Source organism: Euphorbia lathyris, chromosome 1 (assembly GCF_963576675.1).
Source record: "Euphorbia lathyris chromosome 1, ddEupLath1.1, whole genome shotgun sequence".
NCBI lineage: Eukaryota > Viridiplantae > Streptophyta > Magnoliopsida > Malpighiales > Euphorbiaceae > Euphorbia > Euphorbia lathyris.
The window spans coordinates 110,756,701-110,779,668 of NC_088910.1; the positions used below are offsets into that span (position 1 = coordinate 110,756,701).

Consider the following 22,968-nt stretch of genomic DNA (forward strand, 5'->3'; position numbering starts at 1 on the left):
TAAAATCAGTCTGTCTGAAATTTCTTCACATAATTAACTAATTTTGTCTCCTTTTGCCATTAAGAAATAGTTGCCACTTTTGAAATTTGCACTTGCTTTTTCTTTATCATCATCTAATTTATTTCAAAGCTAGTCGAGAATGGTGGGGAGATTTTGAAACGTAGAGTTAGCATAAACCATTATTCTTCAATCTTATACAGTAGCTTCATTATGTCCAGTGTCCACCTCCTTTTCTTTTTATTTTTCTAAACAATTACCACTGCACGGACATGATTAATGAAAAAAAACTATATATACATGTGTCATAAATTTATTAGTTAGAAGTATTACTCCCGGAGTACTGTAAAATTTCTCTAAAAGAAGTCGTAAAACCAACATAAATCCAAATAGAAAAAGAAACAATAATTCTAATTGGCGACAGAATCTGAAAGAAACAACGACAATTAAAAAAAAAAAAAAAGCCTAAAACCCAAAGATTGTCTGTTTTTGACTTATTCTTTCCATTTCAATCATGTAATCTTGCAGAATATGTTATAATTGCTAGTTTCAGATTTTATTTATTTTATTTAAAAACATCGAATTTGTGGCCTCCAAAAATAATTGTTAGTATACTCTTTTTCCTAAGAGCATTTAGAAATTCTTCCATTTTCCATCGCTTCCATCTTCCATTGATTCACCAGCGATCAAGGTTCATCATCCACTTTAGATAACGATTGCTTGACTTAGCAAGCTCCAAAAAAAGAATTCTCTTCTCCTTTTCCCTTAGTTAATTTGTAAGATATTTCTAGATTTGAATTGGTTGTAAACATTAATCCATTTTCATCTTTAACCTAGAGTTGATTTAATTCCATTCCTCTTTTTATAATTTTGTTAATTATGTGTGTTTGGATTATTGATTACATTTTTCATAAGTTTGAATATAATTTAGAGTTCATATAGGCGAGTCTTAATTGTATTCAAACCGAAAATTGTAGGTATTGACAACACCACGATAAACAGACACTAATTTCTGAGCAATTTGAGTTAGCTACAACCTAGTTAGGGAATCACGTGCTAGGAGCAGTCATAGGATAAGTTGGTTCGATCTCTGATCCATGTATGCATAAATAGTTTTTTCATAACTAAGTTTGATTATTACTCAAAGTTCTTATTATCCTATCATTTCTATTATCATTTATAGGGAATAACAGTTGATCTGGATCATTCATCAGAAATATGATTAAAATTAGTAGTTAGATTATAGAATTACCATAACAAACCCAAATCCACTTTTCATCGCTTAAATATCAATTAGGAATTGAGTAAATTGATACTTGCAGTATAAATCCCGTGGATTCGATACATGGACTTTTCCAGATTATTACTTGATAACGATGAGATACACTTATCCTTTAGTGAATCTTTTGATTGTTAACTTGAGGCACATCATGAGTCTACCATGATAGCAGATTAGAGGTTGAAATGTGCCTTTCTAGTAGATAATTCCATGAATAAGGGGGGTCATGGGGTTTTAGAGTTGCATGGTATGGAAATCGTTGGGGCCGATCCCACGTTGACACGATAAGCGTTTATCTTGGTAAGGTTACTGATGTTGCTACTCAATATCTCGTTTCTTGCTTTGTCTTGAATCTCTTTACTTCTCTTGATTGTATTTATAATTAAGATCATAACATGGGATTGCTTTGGAACCAGGGAAGTGTGTTCCAACAGGCTCTTAAACACCTTGTTAAAATTTGTGATCTTATGATTATGGCTCTTCTCAAAACTCGATTGATGGGAGTCCGTCATTTAGATTTGAAGAAGCTTAACTCTTTTTCGGATATAAAGATTGTTGATATTTATGGTTTTAGTGATGGTATCTGGATGTTATGGCATTCAAATAACACTAACATTTGTATTACTAAAATGAATAAGAAGTTTCTTCATGCCCAAATAACTATGTACAAAGGTTTATTGTATGGTTTTTGTTGAAGCACAATTTCCACACTAATTTTGATTATGACAAAAATATTAAAAGAAATTAATAATCTCATAGTTAGTAAAACATTAAAATTAAATGTTGATTTAATTGGAGTAATGTGTTTGTTAAGTGTATGTTTGAATAAATGAGATTAAGAAAGGAATATACACAAAGGCCTTGAACTTGGATCAAAGGCCCAATGATCAGATTCAGCCCAATAGCTAGAAGGATCCAAAAACAAAGCCCCTGCCACAAGGAAGACTTATTCTGGAAGAATGAGATCAAAGCATAGAAGACAAGATCAACGTTGACTCTAGACCACTAACACTGTGTCTCTATATAAGGAAAGAAGTACAAGGAACAGACGGCTTGTCCCCTGGTCAACTTGAAATCTTTACCTCATTTGGTTAGACAGTCAGTCTGCCTCTGTCAAGACCCAGAAGTGTGTTGTCTCCTGGACGCAACAAAAAAGAGAAACTCAACGATTTGCTGAGTGCACTGAGTATTGAGGATGAAAGCGAAAGAAGGGAACCTTTCCCTCCAACGGTTATTTTGAATTTCGAAATCACTTGACTCAAAGTGTCACTATAAAAGCCCAATCATTTGCTCATTTCGGACTTGATCATCAATGCTGAAATCTAGAGAGAATCATCTTTGAAGTCCCAAAAGCAAAACAAAAACTCATACACATTTACTGTTTCATTCGTGTAATAGTTTATAGTTTTTCATTGTGTTCTAAGTAAGAACAAACTTATGAATAGCATAAGAAAAGTTCAGAAGCTCTTCTGTTCACTTCAGTTATAAGTGGATAGCAAGAGAGGTAGATAGATAGCTGAGTGTTGAGTGTAAAGGCCAGTACTTTACAGAGCCTCAGTATCTATTGTAAGGGTTTATGCTCTACATGTTGGAAAGAGTTCACTACTGGATTAAAACCTAGAAGAAGGTATTATGGGGGACTGGATGCAGGCAGGAGGCCAAACCAGTATAAACTGATGCGTAACTATTTCTCTAACCCTTTCCTTCTGACTTATTTACATTGCTTGCTTTTGTGTTTAAATCTATAACTTGTGTTTCTGACTATTATACTCAATAGCGTATTTAACTAAGTCCCACAGAGGCCCTTCCAGTTAAGTGGCCTGGTGTTTAAAACGTTCAGAAGCAGAATCAAGCTTTGTTCATGTCCAACGCAGCAAATAAAGTTTGCCTCTAATTCTAAGTTTGTCTTGTGCTATTGAACTAAATTCTGTGAGAAAATTATAAAAGGTTAAATTTATTCTATAGTTCCATTCACCCCCCTTTGGAACTAAATTCTATCTCACAAGGGACCAACGGTTTTACGTGGAACTTTACCAGTATTTATGTTAGGCCCTAATTGATTAATAAAAGATTGTTTTTTATGACATGCGTGTGTTGAAGCAGTCTGTCAATGTTGATTGATTTGATTTTCACTATATCAAAGCTTCATATGAGAAGATGGAAGGGTCAATGAGAACGTTGGGTTGGTGTTCCATGTTTTCTAATTGGATAACGATCTTGATCTGGTGGATTTTGGCTTTTGTGGCCCTTATTTTTCCCGGTACCGAGGGAACTCTCTTAGAACTATAAAGTTGTTTGTCATCTTGACTGAGCCTTAGCGGATATTAATTAAAGACATAAATTCTTGGAAGTTGTGGTGAGGCATCTTCTTCAGGATAAGTGTGACCATGTCCTCATTTTGATTGATCTAAGTATAACAATGTCCTGAAGCCTAGTTATCCTTTCCATTTTCAAGCAAAATAGATCAAACATCTAGGCATTGCTTATTGTTTTTAGTCATGCTAGAAGAGCAACATTGGGGTGATCAGTAGGCTTTAGAATATAGTGGATTCAATGTTTTTGGTGTAATAATGAACTCCTTAATAACATTTTATATAAGAATAATTTACGCTTCGTGAGATATGCAAAGAAGTCTTATTCGACGGGTTTCTTCAAGCTTATTGAAGTTAGAGCAAAAATTCAAGACGAATTTAAATGATATCATACATTAGAAAACCTCAACACTAGGTTTACTAAATTAAATGTTAGAAAGGTGCTACTGCAATACCTCCTATTAGGATTGTGCCATGTGGCATTTTGCACACATGGCACAATCTTAATGGCAAACACTTGATACATACGATAAGGTCTCCTATCAAAGGGATGGAATTGTTAATGAAATTGGTTGGTACCAAAGCATTGAAAAAGATGGAACATACATACTCTATTAAATGGTAAAGTCGGCAACCTACTTTCTTATGCACCATCATTCAAAAGAAAATGTACATCAATTTCTTTGTATTGTATTGTTCCCCACTAAGTTAATTTCGTTTATTATTTTCCTTAATTTTCTATGATTAGTATTGTTTAAAGTACTAATTGTGTTTACTCTTCAATGATGAAAACAGTTTTTAGATTTGATTTATAGTTTTGTCATTATTAGGTTTCATTTGAATTTTGTTTTTCTTTTGGGTCTTTCAGATCTGGCTATATATTATTATTATTATTATTTGATTTTTTTTTTGGTAATTCCGTTTTCATAATAACAGTAATATTATTTATATCTGAACAATATTTAAAAAAGAAATCACGTGTTTCATATTAAAAAAATTTGCAAACTGAAAATACAAGGTTCACAACACTCATAAAAAAAATTAATATACACTATATAGTTTATCTGATTTAACGGTTCGAAATTCGTCATACTTTTTTATTGATAATCTCCCAATTAAAGCTTTGGGTGTACACTAAGATTCGAATTCAAGATCTAGTTTAAACGACTTGAAACACTTAACCACTCAATCCAATTGATATAAATACTTAATTTTAAATATTAAAAATATTAATTTGTATAAGTTTATTGAATTTAAAAATACAAGTGGATAATGGTAATATTTGAACTTATGAAAATAAATAAATTTTTTTGACTTAATTAAAAAATTTTAAGTGGTAACATCAACAAGTTCAAACTAATCAACACAACTATAAAAAAAAAAACATTAATAAATATTTAGGTACCGTTTGATTTACGAAACAAAATAGAATATGTGTTACTAAAAACAATAGTGTTCATATATGAAACCTGAATGACTAAATGTCATTCACTATTAAATCTAGAGTTATTAAATTTAAATTTTAGAATGTTTTGAATCTCCACTATATGATTCTAATAAGTCTATATATAATGGTGAATGACCAAATCATGGTGCATTGAAAATTACTGCCACCAAGGAATAGAATATGGGAGAATAGAATATGTACTCTTAGAAATAATTATTTTTATGCTTGGTTGATGTAATGAGATTATATAGAATAACTAATGTTGTTGTTCAGACAACTTTACCCTCGAGTATAATTTTATATTCATTTTCAAATTTTAATTATTACCATAAATTATTCAAATATTTAATATACATTATTTAAGGAAAAACGTGAAGATGGAAAAATACGAAAAAACGTAAAAAAAACACGAAAAACAAAAAAGTCAGTTAATATAATTTTTACCATAGTTATTCATGTTTTTCATGTTTCATATTTTAACTGCTTTCATTTTTTTTGTGTGTTTTTCAAGTTTTATATTTTTTCACATTTTCACGTTTCGACCATTTTTCAAGTTTTCCTATTTTTTCTGTTTTCCGCATTTTTGCCGCTTTTTGCGTGAAACGTAAAATAAATTATCATTAGATATGTGTGGTTATATGAATGATGGAATAGTATTCCTAGTTTAATTTAGGAATGCGTATTCCACCAATTGTGGAATACAAATGTCATGGAATAACTATTTCATAGAAAAATAATCAACGAAACAACAAGAATTTAAGCACTTATAAAAGCGGATTCAGAATACTTTAATTTTAATAAGAAATTAAAAAAATATTTAACTATTGTTTTTGTTTTTATTTCAAGATTCTTCACAAACTCTCTTTACAAGTAAAAATGAAGAAAAAAAACTATTATTAAATGATTGTTGATTAGCTCAAGAATTTAATTTTTTAATATGTTTTACTTTTTTACTAATTTCAATTATTTAGAATGTTTGAATATTTGAATTTATTTATTAAATTTGTGGAATATTCATTTTATTTAGGTTTCATTATAGTTTTTATTTATTTGATTTATTTTTATCTATGTGTTAAGAAATACCACAAACTCCGCCTGTGAGGGTCACTTGGTGGCCTTTACAGCCGGTCCCAAGCCCGGACAAAGGAGGAGGGTTGCGGTAGGTTTGTGGCGGCTAATGTAAAACTTAGCCACATCTTATGACATGAACCATAATATAAATATCGTTGGAGCGTTCCCTACTCAGCGACGCGCTGCACTTCCTAGACCCGGGTGTAGTGATAAATGTGCAAGGGTTGCTAGGTCGTCGCCCCGAAGCGGCGCGCCACCCCAGGACCCGAGGGTGGTGTCAAATATGCAAGGGTTGCAGGTAAATAAGCTAGTCCACGGTAATGGTAGGGGTAGGGGTAAGGGTAGTAGGTTACGCTTTGGGACATGGAACATAGGTTCTTTGACAGGAAGATTAGCTGAAATAGTAGATGTTATGAAGAGGAGGAGAATAAATATATTATGCCTACAAGAAACCAAGTGGGTTGGAGCCAAGGCTAGAGAGATAGCTCCTTGGGGTTATAAGCTTTGGTACTCAGGAAAGGATAAGGGTAGAAATGGAGTAGGTATTCTTATTGATAGGGAGTATATTGATGATGTAGTAGCGGTGTCTAGGAAGAGCGATAGAATTATGAGTGTTAAGCTAGTGATAGGGGATGAGGTTGTGAATGTCATTAGTGCATATGCGTCACAAATAGGATTAGATGTGTCTATAAGACAAGCTTTTTGGGATGACTTAGAGGAAGTGGTGCAACAGGTTCCTAGGGATGAAAAAATGGTACTAGGGGGTGATCTCAATGGACACGTGGGTTCTAGGCGAGATGGGTTTGAGAGTGTTCATGGAGGGTATGGTTTTGGAGATAAGAATGAAGCAGGAAATGATATTTTGGAATTCGCATCAGCCTATGACTTGAGTATTATGAACACATGGTTTATGAAGAGAACATCCCACTTAGTGACTTATCGGAGTGGCGGTAATGCGAGCCAAATTGACTTCTTCTTAGTAAGGAGTGCTTGGAGAAAGAGTTATATTGATTGTAAGGTGATCCCTGGTGAGAGTACGACAATCCAACATAGAGTAGTGGTGCTAGCTTTTCGAAGTAGGAAATGTATAAGAAAACAAACACCTCAAGTAGAGACTAAGATTAAGTGGTGGAAATTGCAAGGGGAGAATCAACAAAAATTTGTGGATGAGATGACCAAAAAAGATATTTGGACTTGCAATATGGATTCAGATATAGATTCGATATGGAATAAGATGGAGCATAGTATAAGGGAAGTAGCTAAGGAAGTTCTAGGGGAATCTAAAGGTAGCATGCCACCGGGTAAGGACACATCTTGGTGGACAGAAGAAGTACGACAAGCAGTAAAGAGTAAGAGAGAATCCTATAAACTATTGGGGAAATGTAGGAGTGACGAGAACTACGAAAAATACAAAGAGGCTAAAAGGGAAGTAAAGAAGGTCATACGAGATGCTAGAGCAAAGGTGAATCGGGATCTGTATACAAGATTGGATACGAAAGAAGGGGAAAGAGACATATATAGAATTGCTCGGATGAGAGATAGGAAGACACGAGATCTCGAAAAAGTTAAATGTGTGAAGGATGTGGACCAGAAAGTCCTAGTTGGAGATAAGGATATCAAGGAACGATGGAGGTCCTATTTTGATGACTTATTTAATGGAGATCGCCAACAAGATGTTGGAGATATAAGTATCCATCACGATATGATAAATCATGAATGCCTGCGGAGAATTCAAAAGGGTGAAGTCAAAATGGCATTAAGTAAGATGAAGTTGAAGAAAGCAGTAGGACCTGATGGCATCCCTATTGAGATTTGGAGATGTTTGGGATAAAGAGGAATCGAATGGTTGACAACGTTCTTCAACAAAATTTGGAGAAACAATAAGATGCCATCAGAATGGAGGAAAAGTACCTTAATCCCTTTGTATAAGAACAAAGGCGATGTCCAAGATTGTGCCAACTATCGGAGAATCAAATTAATGAGTCACACTATGAAACTTTGGGAGCGAGTGATCGAACAAAGGCTAAGGAGGACGGTGAAGATCTCGGAAAACCAGTTTGGCTTGCATATGGTTTTCATTGACTTGGAGAAAGCATATGATAAGGTACCAAAGGAAGTACTTTGGTGGGCCTTGATAAGGAAAGACATTTCGCGGAAATATATTGACATCATAAAGGACATGTATGAGGGAGTATGCACGAGTGTACGTACTAGTGTTGGGAAGACTGAAGAGTTTCCTATTACGATTGGAGTGCATCAAGGTTCCGCACTAAGCCCATTTCTTTTTGCTATCGTTATGGATGAACTAACAAGTTCACTTCAAGATGGTATACCATGGTGCATGCTGTTTGCAGATGATATTGTGTTGGTTGATGAGACGAAAGAAGGAGTGGAGAGGAAGTTGGAACTATGGAGACAAACTCTAGAATCTAGAGGCTTTAAGTTGAGTCGAAGTAAGACAGAATATTTATAGTGTAAGTTTAGCGGCTGTAGGAGTAGGGAGGCAGGGACAATCACCCTAGATGGGAGAGTTGTTCAGGCCTCGGATTGCTTCCGGTATTTAGGATCTATTATCCAAACGGATGGAGAAGTAGATGGAGATGTTGCTCATAGGATTAAAGCTGGTTGGTCGAAGTGGAAGAGTGCTACGGGTTTCCTTTGTGATCCCGGCATGCCTAATAGATTGAAGGGAAAATTCTACCGGACGACAATTAGACCAGCATTGTTATATGGTACGGAGTGTTGGGCAGTGAAACACTGCCACATCCATAAGATGTCGGTGGCGGAGATGCGTATGTTGAGATGGATGTGTGGTCATACGAGAAAGGACCGGGTGCGTAATGAAATAATTAGGACAAAAGTAGGGGTCACATCTATTGAGAATAAAATGAGAGAAAACCGACTAAGGTGGTTTGGCCATGTGAGACGTAGAGCGCTTGATGCGCCGGTTAGGAGAACCGAAGAGTGGCAAAGGGATGTAGTGGTGAGGGGTAGGGGAAGACCTAAGCAAACTTGGAGGAGGGTGATCGAGAGTGATATGAGTTTACTGGGAATTGAGGAAAATATGGTAGTGGATAGGACGGAGTGGAGGGAGCGAATCTGTGTCGCTGACACGACTTGATTTTCACGGTTTTATATGATGGTTCATGTTAGCCGACCCCGAATCATTTCGGGACTAAGGCTTTGTTGTTGTTGTTGTTAAGAAATACCACAAGCAACGGAATAAAATTTAAAAAGTACACCCATTAATGGAAGGAAACGGATAATTCCAAAAATAAATAAATAAAGTTACAAAAATTAAAGGCTTAAAACACTTTTTGGCCCCTGATCTATTCAAAATTTGTGCATTTGGTCTCTGACCTATTATTTGGTCATATTTGCCCCCCTAACCTATTGAATTAGATAAAATCCAACCCATATTGAATGAAAAATTAACTCTGTTGGAAAATTAACGGCAGTAACCAATACAAAAATGACACATGACACATAAATAAAATTAATTTTCACTCTATCGGAACACTAGAAAAAGTTTTTAGGATTTTTTTACTGTGTAAAATAGTTAATGTTGTAATCTCCAGTTGAAAATTAAGTTTATTTATGTGTCATGTGTCGTTTTTGTATTGGTGACTGCTGTTAATTTTCTAACAAAGTTAATTTTCCATTCAATATGGGTTGAATTTTATCTAATTTAATAGGTCAGGGACCAAATATGACCAAATAATAGGTCAGGGGCCAAATACATAAATTTTAGATAGACTAGGGGCTAAAAAGTACTTTAAGCCAAAATTAAATGATATTACCTGCAAATACCCACCCGTTGATATCCCTTGAGTCTAACCACTATTTTTTATATATATTTTACAATTTTAATTAATATTTGATAGAATATTTTATTTCATAAGATAGTTAAAGGATGAGAAGTTCTATAACGGGTGTAATGGACAGGTTGTATTAAAAAATGATATGCATATTATTTTATTGAAAAAATATTGATGAAAAAACTTCAAAAAAAAAATTGTTATATTCTGATTAATAAAATTTATAGACCGGACTCATAATAAAATATTAATTGATTACAAGGATAGGCACACCCATGTGGTATTAGCCGAAGTTAGGTTTCCCACTGCTTTGACCCTTAACCCTTTTCAAACTATATATTATATCATTTTAGAAATTCAAATATATTAGTTATTCCTTTCAATTATCATTTCAATTCCACGTCCCATTTTTAAAAGGTTTAATACATCATTTGTCTTTTGAATTTGTCTAAAAAATTTAATTGGCCTTCTGAACTTTCAAAGTGTCCCGATAGCTTCCTGAACTTACATAAAATATTCATTTAGCCCCTTGAACTTGCGTAAAATATAAACAATTCTCGGTCGTAAAAAAAAGTAAGTTAAATGCGAAAGATGTATTGTACGAATCTTAGTAAAAGTAAAACGACCAAAATCGGGGTATACAGTTCTAATATTAGAGAAGACAAGTTGTATAGTTGAACAAGTAATAACTTCATTTTTAATTTATTTTTTAATTATGAAATAATATTCTAAGATGCGTGGAATAAATATTACGCATTTAACTTACTTTTTTACGACCGAGTGATCAATTGATTATATTTTACACAAGTTTAGGGTGCTAACTGAACATTTTATGTAAGTTCAGGAGGCTATCGGGGCACTTTAAAAATTTAGAAGGTCAATCAAGCTTTTTGGACAAATTTAATAAGCAAATGATGTGTTAAGCCTTTTTAAAAATAGCACAATTGTTTAATTACTATATGGCAAGGAATACAAGAAAATAATTTGAAATTGATGACATTGACTATATCTACCAATTGGATTCCTAATATATAGTGATAAAAATGTTCATCTTTATGAATCACTTTTTGAGTGTTTAGCTTTTACTAGATAATTGTCATTTTGTTTAAAGGTGCCTTTTTTTTTTCCTTTTAATCTTATGATTAATTAGTTCATTTTTGTTTTTGTTGTTTTCTTTTTTTTTTTTTCTGTTTTTCTTTTTTTTAGAGAAAAAGTTTTTGATGTTACCTCTGCATCTTATTTGTTAGTGTATGAATTCTTTTATTTTTTTAATTCAACTCCAAAAACAGAGAAACCTTAGACTCTTCCAGTGACTATTTCTGTCATCCACAAAGCTCAGATTTCAGCATCGACTCGTTAGAAAATTAACGACATCAAACTTATAAAACATTTTATAGATTTCAGTCACATTTTATAGATTTCAGTATCCGCTTGTTAGAAAATTAATAGATTTCAGCCACATTTTATAGATTTCAGTATCCGCTTGTTGGAAAATTAATAACCTCAAACTTATATAACAAAGAAAATTAATGACCTCAAACTTATGTAACATTTTATTTATAAACTTTGTGTAAATTTATTCACAAATGTTGCTTATTAATAACTTGTTAATTATGTTCATAAATTAATTTATAATTTTTTTTATGTTGTTTTATAACTCAAAAAGTTTAAAATTTAAACAAAATTACATTTGTTTGACATTTCTCTATTTATAAAAACATTATTATTAAGAAAACAATCGAACCAAACTTATTCCTAATCGAATTTGTTCATGAACCTGTAATCAAACCGGCTCACGAGATTTTGAATCAAGTTTTACAAGATTTCAAGCAGAATTTCATCGTGTTCAAACTTGACTCAATTTATAAATTGAGCCAAAAAAAGTAAACCAAATGTGAGCTGCTCACGAACGGCTTAACTCATTTATAGCCCTAATTTTCTTTATGAAACAACTGTCTTAATCCTAATCCAGCACTACTATTCTGTGTACCTGTTTAGAGTGGGAGAAAAGAATAACCAAAAAGAATTACAGAATGGAAAACTAAAAGGGAACTAAGTACAGTAATTTATTGATCAAATAATGGATTTGAATCTGCTATAGTGTCAGTATAGATTTTAAATGGTTGTGTTGTGACCCCTCAAAAGCTACTGAATATGAACGAAAATCCAAATAAATGTCCCAACTTTCAAACTCATTTATATAACACGTCAAAATAGGACCCATTTGCATCACTTTCCACTTTTTGTTTTTCTTCTTCATCCACGGTCGTTGCAGTTGCACCTTGTCTGTATCGCACCCTCATTATACTTCCTGTTTCAAATAAAATTACAACTTTCTATCCTCCTCCAACTTCAATCATGAAACTCCCATTCGCCTAAAAGTAGATCTCTAATCTAAAAAGGACCCAGATTTCTGCTGAAAACCAGACTTTGGATGAACGGTGTTTGTTCACCTGGTTTCTAAGGGAGAAAAAGGCAGATGGGTTTCTTCTACTTTCACTCCCTTGTCATTCTGTTTCTTCTTCTAGTGACTCTGCAACATGTTTGTGGAAATCCCGAGCTAAGAGCTTTGATGGAATTGAAGTCTGCTTTAGACCCAAGTAATAAGTTGTTAAATTCTTGGAGTAATGACGGAGATCCATGCAGCGGCTCATTCGAGGGAGTTGCTTGCAATGGTCACCGCAAAGTGGCCAACATTTCTCTGCAGGGAAAGGGTCTTTCTGGCTATTTGTCGCCAGCAATCGCAGGGCTCAAATGCCTGTCGGGTCTTTATTTGCATTACAACTCCCTCTCCGGAACTATACCGAAAGAATTGGGGAATTTGATGGAGTTGACTGATCTTTATCTCAACGTGAATAATCTCTCCGGTATCATTCCGCCTGAGATTGGTGGCATGGCTAGTCTCCAAGGTTAGTAATTTAATTCTTAGCTAATTGATCCTCTGACCTATCTGGTAACTTATTCTGCATCTGGTTTGCAGTTGTAGAGCTATGTTGTAACCAGCTATCAGGAGGCATACCTACAGAAATCGGGTCCTTAAAAAAGACTATCGTACTTGCATTGCAATATAACAAACTAACAGAGCAAATTCCAGCCAGCTTAGGGAGCTTACCAGTGCTAAAAAGGCTTGATTTAGCTTTTAATAGCTTGTATGGTCCAATTCCTGCAACAATATCTATTTCTCCTCAGTTGGAACTTTTAGACATTCGCAATAATTCTCTCTCCGGAATGGTGCCTTCTGGTAAGTTTTTTTGGAATAAGCCTTACATATAGTCTTGTGTTGCATATTTGGCTTAGACTGATGATTTTTCATCATATGAAGCTTTGCAGAGATTAAATGCAGGGTTTCATTTTGAGAACAATAAGGACCTGTGTGGAGATGCATTTCCCAAAATAAGAGCTTGCACTCCCTATGATAATATGAATATCAACGATGTTGAACCCATGAGACCAAATAATACCACTAAAAATATACCTGTATCTGCAATTTTTGAACCACCTTGTAACCAAACTAACTGTTCACATTCATCAAAATTCCCACAAATTGCAATTGTTGCTGGGGGTATCACAGCTACTGCAATCTTTATGGGTGCTGGATTTCTGATCTTTTTATTGTACCGCCGGAGAAAACAGAAGATTGGAAACACATCATCTGAGTCCTTTGATGGAAGGTCAAGCACAGATCAGGCTAAGGAGTTACATAGCCACAGAGCTGGTGTCTCCCCACTAGTGAGCCTTGAGTACTCGAATGTCTGGGATCCGTTCGCTGGTAATGGAAATGGCATTGGACTCCCCAAAAACAGTCTGAATAACTTCAGATTCAACCTGGAGGAGATTGAGTCTGCTACTCAGTGCTTCTCCGAGATGAATTTATTGGGAAAGAGCAGCTTCTCATCTGTTTACAAAGGAATACTTAGAGATGGTTCTTTAGTAGCAGTTAGAAGCATTAGCATAACAAGCTGCAAATCTGAAGATGATGAATTTTTGAAAGGATTGAACTTACTGACATCTCTAACACATGATAACCTCGTTAAGCTGCGAGGCTTCTGTTTTTCTATGGGTAGAGGTGAATGCTATCTCGTCTATGATTTTGCTCCAAAAGGAAACTTGTCACAATATCTTGATATAGAAGATGGAAGCAGCCATGTTCTGGACTGGCGGAAGAGGGTTTCCATTGTCAATGGCATTGCAAAAGGTATGCTTCATTCTAATGTTCTCTCCCATTTCGTGACTCAGCCACTGTAATTTGTTTTTCCTTTTAAGGGATCCATATGTATGCTGTGTAGTACAGAGCATTAGAAAAATTATAATGTTCAGTATTATGATTGTATCAAACAGGTATTGAATATCTGCACCGAAATGAAGATAACAGACCTCCTATAATCCATCGACAAATATCTATTGAGAAAGTTCTCCTCAATGAGCAGTTCAAGCCACTGATTGCAGACTCCGGCCTTCCTAAACTTCTAGCAGATGACATGGTCTTTTCAGCCCTCAAAGTAAGTGCTGCAATGGGATATCTAGCTCCAGAGTATGTAACGACTGGGCATTTTACTGCAAAAAGTGACATGTACGCATTTGGAATGACCGTGCTCCAAATCCTTTCTGGTAAACAGTTGATTTCGAACTCAATGCGTCTGGCAGCTGCATCTCGCAAATATGAAGATTTTATTGACATCAATCTTAAAGGAGATTTCTCCAAATCTGAAGCAGCTATGCTTGCAAAAATTGCACTCGCTTGCACCGAAGAGCTTCCTGATCATAGGCCAACCATGGAAGCCGTCATTCAAGAGCTGAACGAAGAGCTGAACAAAAGCCATGCTAGTTCTTTGATTACTCACATCCCTATTTTTGGAACATCTCAGAGTTGATTATGCAAACAATGGAAGGGAACTCACTGAACTGGGCTACTATTTGTTTTGCTTTGTACCTTGGACGGGACCAAGGGTCAGAAAGATGGGAAAGTTAAATTGTTTTTTTATAGTTGGAGCTGATTTACTTACCGGCTAGGAGAATCAACTTCCTATGACTTCCAACAAGATCTTTGTTGAGCTTCTAAGAGAAAATAGCACAGCCCTCTGTAAGATATCCCGAAATGAAAATAGCATCCTCTTTTTGTTCCAGTGAATATTATAGATTACAGAAATAACTAGAGTTAACTGGTAATAAATGTAACCTGAATGTTTAGCTAATGCTCACAATAATTCACACAATCTATTCATGCGGCTATAATTTTTATGGAAACATGTTACCACTCAAAAAGTTGCAGCAAGTTTGACATAATAAAATGTCCTTTCAAGAATTTCCACATTCAAACAATGTGAAAAACTGGATTGTGTCCATTACATTTAATGTGTTAAATGAAGTTTCAATCCTAAAATTGACTAAAGTACTGGATTATGAAGAATAAAATCATAATAATTTTGAAGCGTTTAGCAAAATGCTAGTTCGAGACATCGACAATGAGTCAGTAGACCATTTGAACGCAGTAAAAAACAAACCACTAGAAGAAACTATCCTCAAGTACCAGCTGAATACACCACTACAACAACAACAACAACAATAACAACAACAAAGCCTTAGTCCCGAAATGATTCGGGGTCGGCTAACATGAACCATCATATAAAACCGTGAAATCAAGTCGTGTCAGCGACACAAATTCGCTCCCTCCACTCCATCCTATCCACTACCATATTTTCCTCAATTCCCAGTAAACTCATATCACTCTCGATCACCCTCCTCCAAGTTTGCTTAGGTCTTCCCCTACCCCTCACCACTACATCCCTTTGCCACTCTTCGGTTCTCCTAACCGGCGCATGTATTCAGCTGAATACACCACTAACTAGCAAAAACTGCTTCGATCTGCCACTGGGACACAAACATCCCATGAGATCCCAGCAATTCAAGAAATGCACACCAAATTATGCAGCTGCAAGCATCTATACCCTAGTAGCAGTGAAAGCACAAGGTCCACCAACCATGAAGCTGAAAAAACATTGCAAATAACAAAATAACACAGGTATGTCACCCTCAAACAAGTTTGGACTAACTTGTGGAGAGGATTGGCTCCACTTGACACCACAACAAAAGCACACTGTACAATTGACGACGAGAACCAATGGAAGAGGACAAGTTCTCTGGGTCAGACTACTAATATGGCCCTTCCAAGTTGAAACAGATTCCATCATGTAGCCGAAGTCTTTCTGGCAGGGAACGTAACTCAAGTGCAGTCAAACAATGCAGCAAATATCCAACTGATCTCTCAATCTAGGTGAAGGAAACTGGTACAAAGGTACAACCCATCCAAACTATAAAACCCATTAATATAACCAACAATTATAACCCATGAAAGATATGGTTTGGCTGGGTATATTCTGGATGCTACTTACTTCACTCCTAATCTGTGCAGTAAAAGCACAGGAAATCTTAATCCTGCATTGAAGGAAAACTTTTGTGGCCAACTTTGCTATTGCAGTTAAAATATCGGCATTACAAACAAGAATCCTAAATGCAACTTTGACCTTCCAGAGATGTTAAGCAGCTTTACTTATTTCTTGCTGAATTTATTGACCCATCTGCAAATATAACACAATCTACAGTGCCATTCTAGGTTTAAATTCAGCAAATCCGACTTGTTTCGCACCTACCATCTTTGTATCACTACATGAAGCCAAGTATGCTAATCATGAACCTACCATCAGCTTCTCTTTTCCCCAAGCCCATCTAATAAACTATAATTTATGACAAAAGGGGCCACAATATAGAAATATGAACAACAATGTTGAAGATATGCAAGATTCATTTCACTTTTGCACCTCTACTAAGATTGCTCAGGAGTTGAAAGTTCAGAAGGAAACACGTTCTTAAAAAAGATACAAAAAAGGGAAGATGAAATCTATATAATTAACATATAATGTAACCTGATAACCAGTGGATGATTAACTTACCATAATCATTACTGCTATATGAACCAGGTAAAAAAGAACTGCAGAGGCCCTGCTGAAGTCAAAACTCCGTCCACATCTTCTCCTCTTACCACTTCTTCCCTACAAAAGATTCAACTTTCTGTCGTCTATTACCTCTTCCACGTAAATGCTTCAAAAGCCAGAAGTAGTCCACTGCAAACCAAAACTTTCACCACGACGTTCCAAAAACCAAAAGTTTGGGAAACTTTTCTATATTATTAATTGTTCTGGTAATATTACAACATGTATTCTAGCATCCTCCTTTTATTCTCATAGGATTACATATGAAACAAGCTACGAGTCTATGGTTATGGGGATTCCGCATTGGCTGTGAACAAGCCAAAAATTGTGCAGGACTGATCAAATAAAAAAATGGAACCTCTGCCTTCTAAAACTATATTTTAAGCAACTGCAGAATACTGTTCATGCTCTGGAAACCATTCTGCAGGCCACCATTTTGGACGAAGTGCCTCAACCTTTACATCCTCCTGTCCTTGTACGGCCAATGAACCTGGGTCCTTAAATGCGTCCCCCAAACGCAAAAGACCTAGCCCTCGACAACCGAGTGCTGTTGTCACAGAACCAACCTTCTTGCCAGATGTAGTGTCAATAACTTCAGAGCCAGGAGCAACTTTTTGCTCAGCCTCTGAATTAGAGAGAAAAAAAATTACTCCCAATGTAATGATATGGACATGTAATCCCATATAGAAGCCAAAAGGATGATAAAATTACCTCTTTTATTCTCATCTAGAAACACTAAAGGAAGCAAACGTTTACGAATGACTCCCCTATGGTGCGTACGAGCAATAAGCTCTTGGCCCACATAGCATCCTTTGTCAAAACTTATTGCATTTAAACCAGCAAGATTATATTCAAGAGCCATTGCTTCGCCTATAAGTTCCAATTTAAAAAGTCAATTGCAAAAGAAGGGTAAACTGAGGCAGCCAACTAAATGGCACTTCCAACAGAAAACATTAATGTCATCAAATACAATTCAAGGTGAATTATCTTATAAATAAAAAAATTATAAAAAAAAAAGGATGCACCTTTTGGAATCTCAGTTGAGCCTTCAGCAACTCCATTTTCTATTCTCCATAATGAATAATTTTCTTCCACTGTTTCTTTGTCAGCCTCAACCAAAGGTGCTGCAACCAACCAAATTATTGTTAATAGAAGTTCGAAGTTAACGAAATCACAGATGATTTTATTCAAAAGGCTTATCAGCAACAGTTACCAACTTCAAAAGCCAACTGGTGTTAACTTATGAGCATGCAAAGATTTCACAAGCAAAAGAAACTCATAAAACTCACGTGTCTCATTAGCTGGAAAGATACCCCGGAAACCAAGGCATTCCAATCTAGGATCCTGAAACCATTGCCATCCATGCTCATCCCCGTGTGCAGATGACTGAGCAGACTTATCAACGCCAGAGCCCCAGCCAACATTTGCTGCATCTGGCTCTTCTGCAATTCTCGATTTACCAGCAAGGTTCCCACCGAAGCGCTGCCAGCAAGAGAAGTCTTCTGCCACATTCTCAATCTCAACCTTGGACCTTAAACGATATCTACATCATATAGAGGCTAACAATCAAGATTTTTTTCTCCGGAGAAACTATGTAAAGAATTGACGACAATAGAGGAAAAAGCCAAAAGAAAAATGATAAAAACAACAGCAAGGATTTAATGCTCATCAAACGGCTGGGGAAACAATTATCAAATACCATTTCAATCCCATTTTAACTAAGAAAATTTGAGGCTTTTCTGTTGCTTACTATCTACTGACTACACATTTCTTATAGACTTAAGACTTAGTACATGAAGTCAACTTTCTTACCTTGATGGGGCAAGGAAAGAAAGATTCACAAAACCCTATAAATCCAAAGTAAATTTTCATAAACCTTACCCCCTTAATCAATATAACAACACTTAACACTCTTTCGCATCATCCTTGCATTACCAAACATCAAGTCCATTATAACAAAATCAGCTTGGAACAGGTAGAGGATGCAATGCAACTCCGCAAATAAGAAGAAGCTTCCCACATTAGCTCATTTTTCGTAAGCGTAAGGCCCGGTGATATTTGGTTGACAAATAAACTCTCTCCTCCCTACCACAAAAACAATTACTACAAAGACTCCAACTCCTAAGTATAAGGAAACCTAGACAAAACCATCTGCTAAACACAACTACATTTTTGGGCGCTGACATAGTAAAATTGTATTAATCTACTTAAAACATGATTATGAATAACAAAAAACGAAAAACAAATGCCTGGATCAAGAATGCTCATTTACTGTAATCCAATTTCCTAAATGAGAATTCATGAAGAGTAATTCTTCCTCATCCCAACATAAATGCTATTAAGATCACTTGCCAAGCTACCAACTTCAATCGAGCTTCAATATACTATTAAATATTTGAGCAAAATAGTAACATTAAGACATACTAATCAATTCAATGTAAAGTTACTATAATTACGTATCAATCCATTTGTAAAATTGGAACAGTAAACAATACGCATTAAGGCCGCTAAGCTATAAAAATAATTCAAAAAAAGAAAACAAACCTTTTAAAAGTCTGCAAGAGCTCATCAAGAACCGAAGCATCCACATCCGCCAACAGCTCAACGGAGCCACCCGAGTCCGAACCAGGCGCGGATCCTGTTCTATCGAGCTTCTCACTAGCCCGACCCGGTCTATACAGAAACAAATCGTACAAAAACCTTCCTTGAGGCGTCAAAAGAGCGGCGTACATAGGAGGAACGGAGACTGTGGTCAAATTGGGAGTGGGGAGAGATGAGGTTCTTTCAGCCGGAGGTTCACCGAATCGCCGTACATCATTTGTTAGCAAACCCTGAAGGAATTTGACGGTGTCTGGACCACTGAACCGGATTACGGCCCGAGATTGTAAGCGGGAAGAAGCAGTGGTTTGGTTGAGAGTGTGGCAGCTGCGGGCGATGGATGTAAAACGGTGCATCTTTTATGTCGTTTTGAGGAATGTGAGAGAGAGGAGATAGAGCGTTTTAAGTTGAAGGGAGGGAGGCATGGAAAACTGAACTGGGTGGGTGACACGTGGATTTGAAGAGTTCAGGTTTGTAATACGTGTGTCGTTGCTGGCAAAAGGAAACACCAGATTATTTGCATTGAAAATAACTATCACATAATCCAATTTTTTTCTTAAATTCTTTGATCGGCTGCAGTGGTTTTCACATGAATCTTGATGACTAAATGAATTGTGGTCATTCTCGTTAGATCTAGGTTGATTAAATATAAACTTTAAGATGTTTTAAATTTCCATCCCATGATTTTAACCAGTCTAGATCTAATGGTGAATGACCACAATTCATTTGGTCTCAAGGTCCATGTGAACACTATAAAGAGTTGCTGATATGGATGTTGCATTTTAAAAAAAAAAATCAAAATTAAAATTTTTGTATAAAAACTACTGTGATATTATCCCCACATTATCAACATATTAAATTTCATTTTATTAGATTATATCTACCGAATTATGTCAAGCACATGGACCAATAAGCGTGTTGTAGCAAAAACATAACCGTCTTACCATGGGACAAATGTGAGGGAATTACGAGTTTGTTAGACATTCATCTTTATATTTATGTTGATAATTACAGGATGACAGCTTTACCTGCCTACTTTCCAAGTTTATTGGAAAATAATTTATATTGACGTCCTTACTAGAGGATCGAATCTCTACTAGAGTGTACAAATTGTCAAACTGCCAGAATTGCTCCTAGCATCCTATAAATAAATAAATAAAATATAGTTAAAGCTACATCATAACAAAACTCTAAAATTATACTATTCTTCAACTCCTTTCTTAAAAACTCTGTAATTTAGGCATTAGAGTTAGGTCGATGGTTTACGACCCCTCTTTTGATATATTTTCTGTCTTATTTTAATAAGTTGTCATATGAAATCACATCAGGAGTTCCTCCTCGCATTTTTCCACATCAAATTGATGCAATGATTGTGGAACTTATACTGCATTCATGCATCACCTCAAATACTCCACCCTCGAGTCATTAACTTCCCCAAATGCAAACTCCTCTTATGAACCCAAGACCCATTTGGATGTCAGTGGTAATATAATTTAGTTCATGGAAATCACTCCAAATGCATGAACGAATGTATGGGCTCACTAGATTTATGCATATAGTAAAAAGTTCATGGACACAATCATCAAGCAGGTCATATATAACATGGACATTGTCCAAGACGTTATGAATGAGATCATAAAAGAGCATGTTGCGGAGATGACGCAAGTTCAAGCCCAACTGAAGGCAGCTGAAGAAGCTATCGAACACTCGAACAACTAGAACTTAGTCGCTTATTTTACAAGAAATCATACCGTTTATAGCTGCCACTGATGGAGGGATAACTCACCTACTTCCAAGCGAGCAGACTCAAGAGGAAGGTCTAAGGAGAGAGAGCATAGTCCGCGTATGATTTGTCTCTTTAGGTCACCTACACTGCTTTTTAGTAAAAGCAACTCGAAAGAATCATATGAAGAACCATGTTCTCCTCCTGCAAAACATTTGCTCAGAAATACACCATCGAGCCTAAATCCCCATATGGATGGTGAAAAGCTTCAAATGGATTCCATCGAGCCCAAGCCTCGTGATCAACATCTACATTGGAGAAAGGCTACTAGACCAAGATCCCCTCAGGCTTGATGGTCACCCCATAAGAAGACTTCTTCTGAAGGTCACAAGAATTACCAAGTTTTGATGGATATAGAGGAAATGTACAACCTCATTAGTGAAAAAGTAAGCTGAATGTTAAAGAGAGTCATGGCGGACGCGAGAATAGATGCTCGCATTCTTGACGTCACATATACCAATTCATCGCTCTATTTGTGCATCCTGAAGGAGTCGGTGCCTCGTGGTTTTAAGTATCCATCTTTGAAGCAATACAATAGGATAAAGGATCCTATGATGCACGTTAAAAACTTCAAACTGTTATTAGAAACTATAATGGCCAAATACGCTGTCATATGATGGTTATTCCCAACCAACCTCAAAAAGGAAATTGCCTACTAGTACGAGAAACTCCCAATGGGTCCATTTAGAGCTTCAATCAAATGGCCACAGAGTTTTCCTAATACTTTATTACCTTCATTTCATAGCACAATACCATCTAATACCTTAACTATTTGGTCCAAGAGGGAGACAGACCTCTCCAAGAATGGGTAGAAAGGTTTTAAGAAACCGATATATAGGTTTGACGTCTAAATATGGGTGTGATAGTGGACGTTATGGCTATGAAATGTCAGAGTAAAGATGTGTCCAATGATCTTACTACCAAATGCCCCCAGTCTTTCCCAAACCTTATACGACGAGCTAGAGATTTCGTAACATGGGATGGACATAAACTAAACCCACTCTTAAAGGACTGCCTCAATCTGAATAATTATAAAAAAAATAGCACCATGGGGAAAGAGACCACATGAGCAACTGGAATACGACTTCACGCCACTCAATCCTCTTACAAAGGAAGTTTTATATTGGGTCAACCAAAACAAGAAACATATTGAGTACCCTCCGACGCTCAAACACTCTAGTAAACAACGTAATGAGACTTATTACGAGTTCCACAAAAGTGAGGGTCATAATACGGAACATTGTAGACATCTAGCTCTAGAGTTGGACAAGATGGAAAAGAGATGCATGTTAGACCACTTCCTTAAGAAATCAACTAAGCCTACCACCTATAGGTACACGACTGCCCAACCTTTGGCTTGCACTTCCATAGGGGTACTAAACGTGATAGCCATAGGGCCTCAGGGAGACACGTCGATTGAATGGAAGCCAATATATGAAGGCAAACAAAAGCTATATGAGTTTAGTTTAGAGTTCTCGGTTGGAAATCTGAATAGGTATCCCAGACAAGCATATGAAGATGCATTGGTGATTGAAATGATAATCAGGAACTTTGTAGTTCACTAAGTATTCATAGACATGGGTAACACTGCCACAATCATCACTAGAACTACCTAAGAGGCACTCTAAATATAGCCAGATAGGTTGGCAACCACTTTAGCCCTATTGGTGGGAATTA

At 36.0% G+C, this 22,968-nt stretch overlaps 2 protein-coding genes across 2 annotated transcripts; one reads left to right on the plus strand and one right to left on the minus strand.

The window, feature by feature from the left end:
* Positions 1 to 12,067: 12,067 nt before the first annotated feature.
* LOC136210604 (LRR receptor kinase SERK2) lies at positions 12,068 to 15,139 on the plus strand. The gene is made up of 4 exons (XM_066001940.1): positions 12,068 to 12,833; positions 12,905 to 13,165; positions 13,247 to 14,119; positions 14,263 to 15,139. The coding sequence occupies exons 1-4, from the start codon at positions 12,404 to 12,406 to the stop codon at positions 14,793 to 14,795; spliced, it is 2,097 nt and encodes a 698-aa protein (XP_065858012.1). The 5' UTR covers positions 12,068 to 12,403; the 3' UTR covers positions 14,796 to 15,139.
* Positions 15,140 to 17,085: 1,946 nt separating this feature from the next.
* Positions 17,086 to 19,933, minus strand: LOC136210605 (putative transferase At4g12130, mitochondrial). The gene is made up of 5 exons (XM_066001941.1): positions 19,455 to 19,933; positions 18,200 to 18,453; positions 17,936 to 18,034; positions 17,622 to 17,780; positions 17,086 to 17,535 (listed from the first exon to the last, which is right to left on the minus strand). The coding sequence occupies exons 1-5, from the start codon at positions 19,862 to 19,864 to the stop codon at positions 17,291 to 17,293; spliced, it is 1,167 nt and encodes a 388-aa protein (XP_065858013.1). The 5' UTR covers positions 19,865 to 19,933; the 3' UTR covers positions 17,086 to 17,290.
* Positions 19,934 to 22,968: the final 3,035 nt, after the last annotated feature.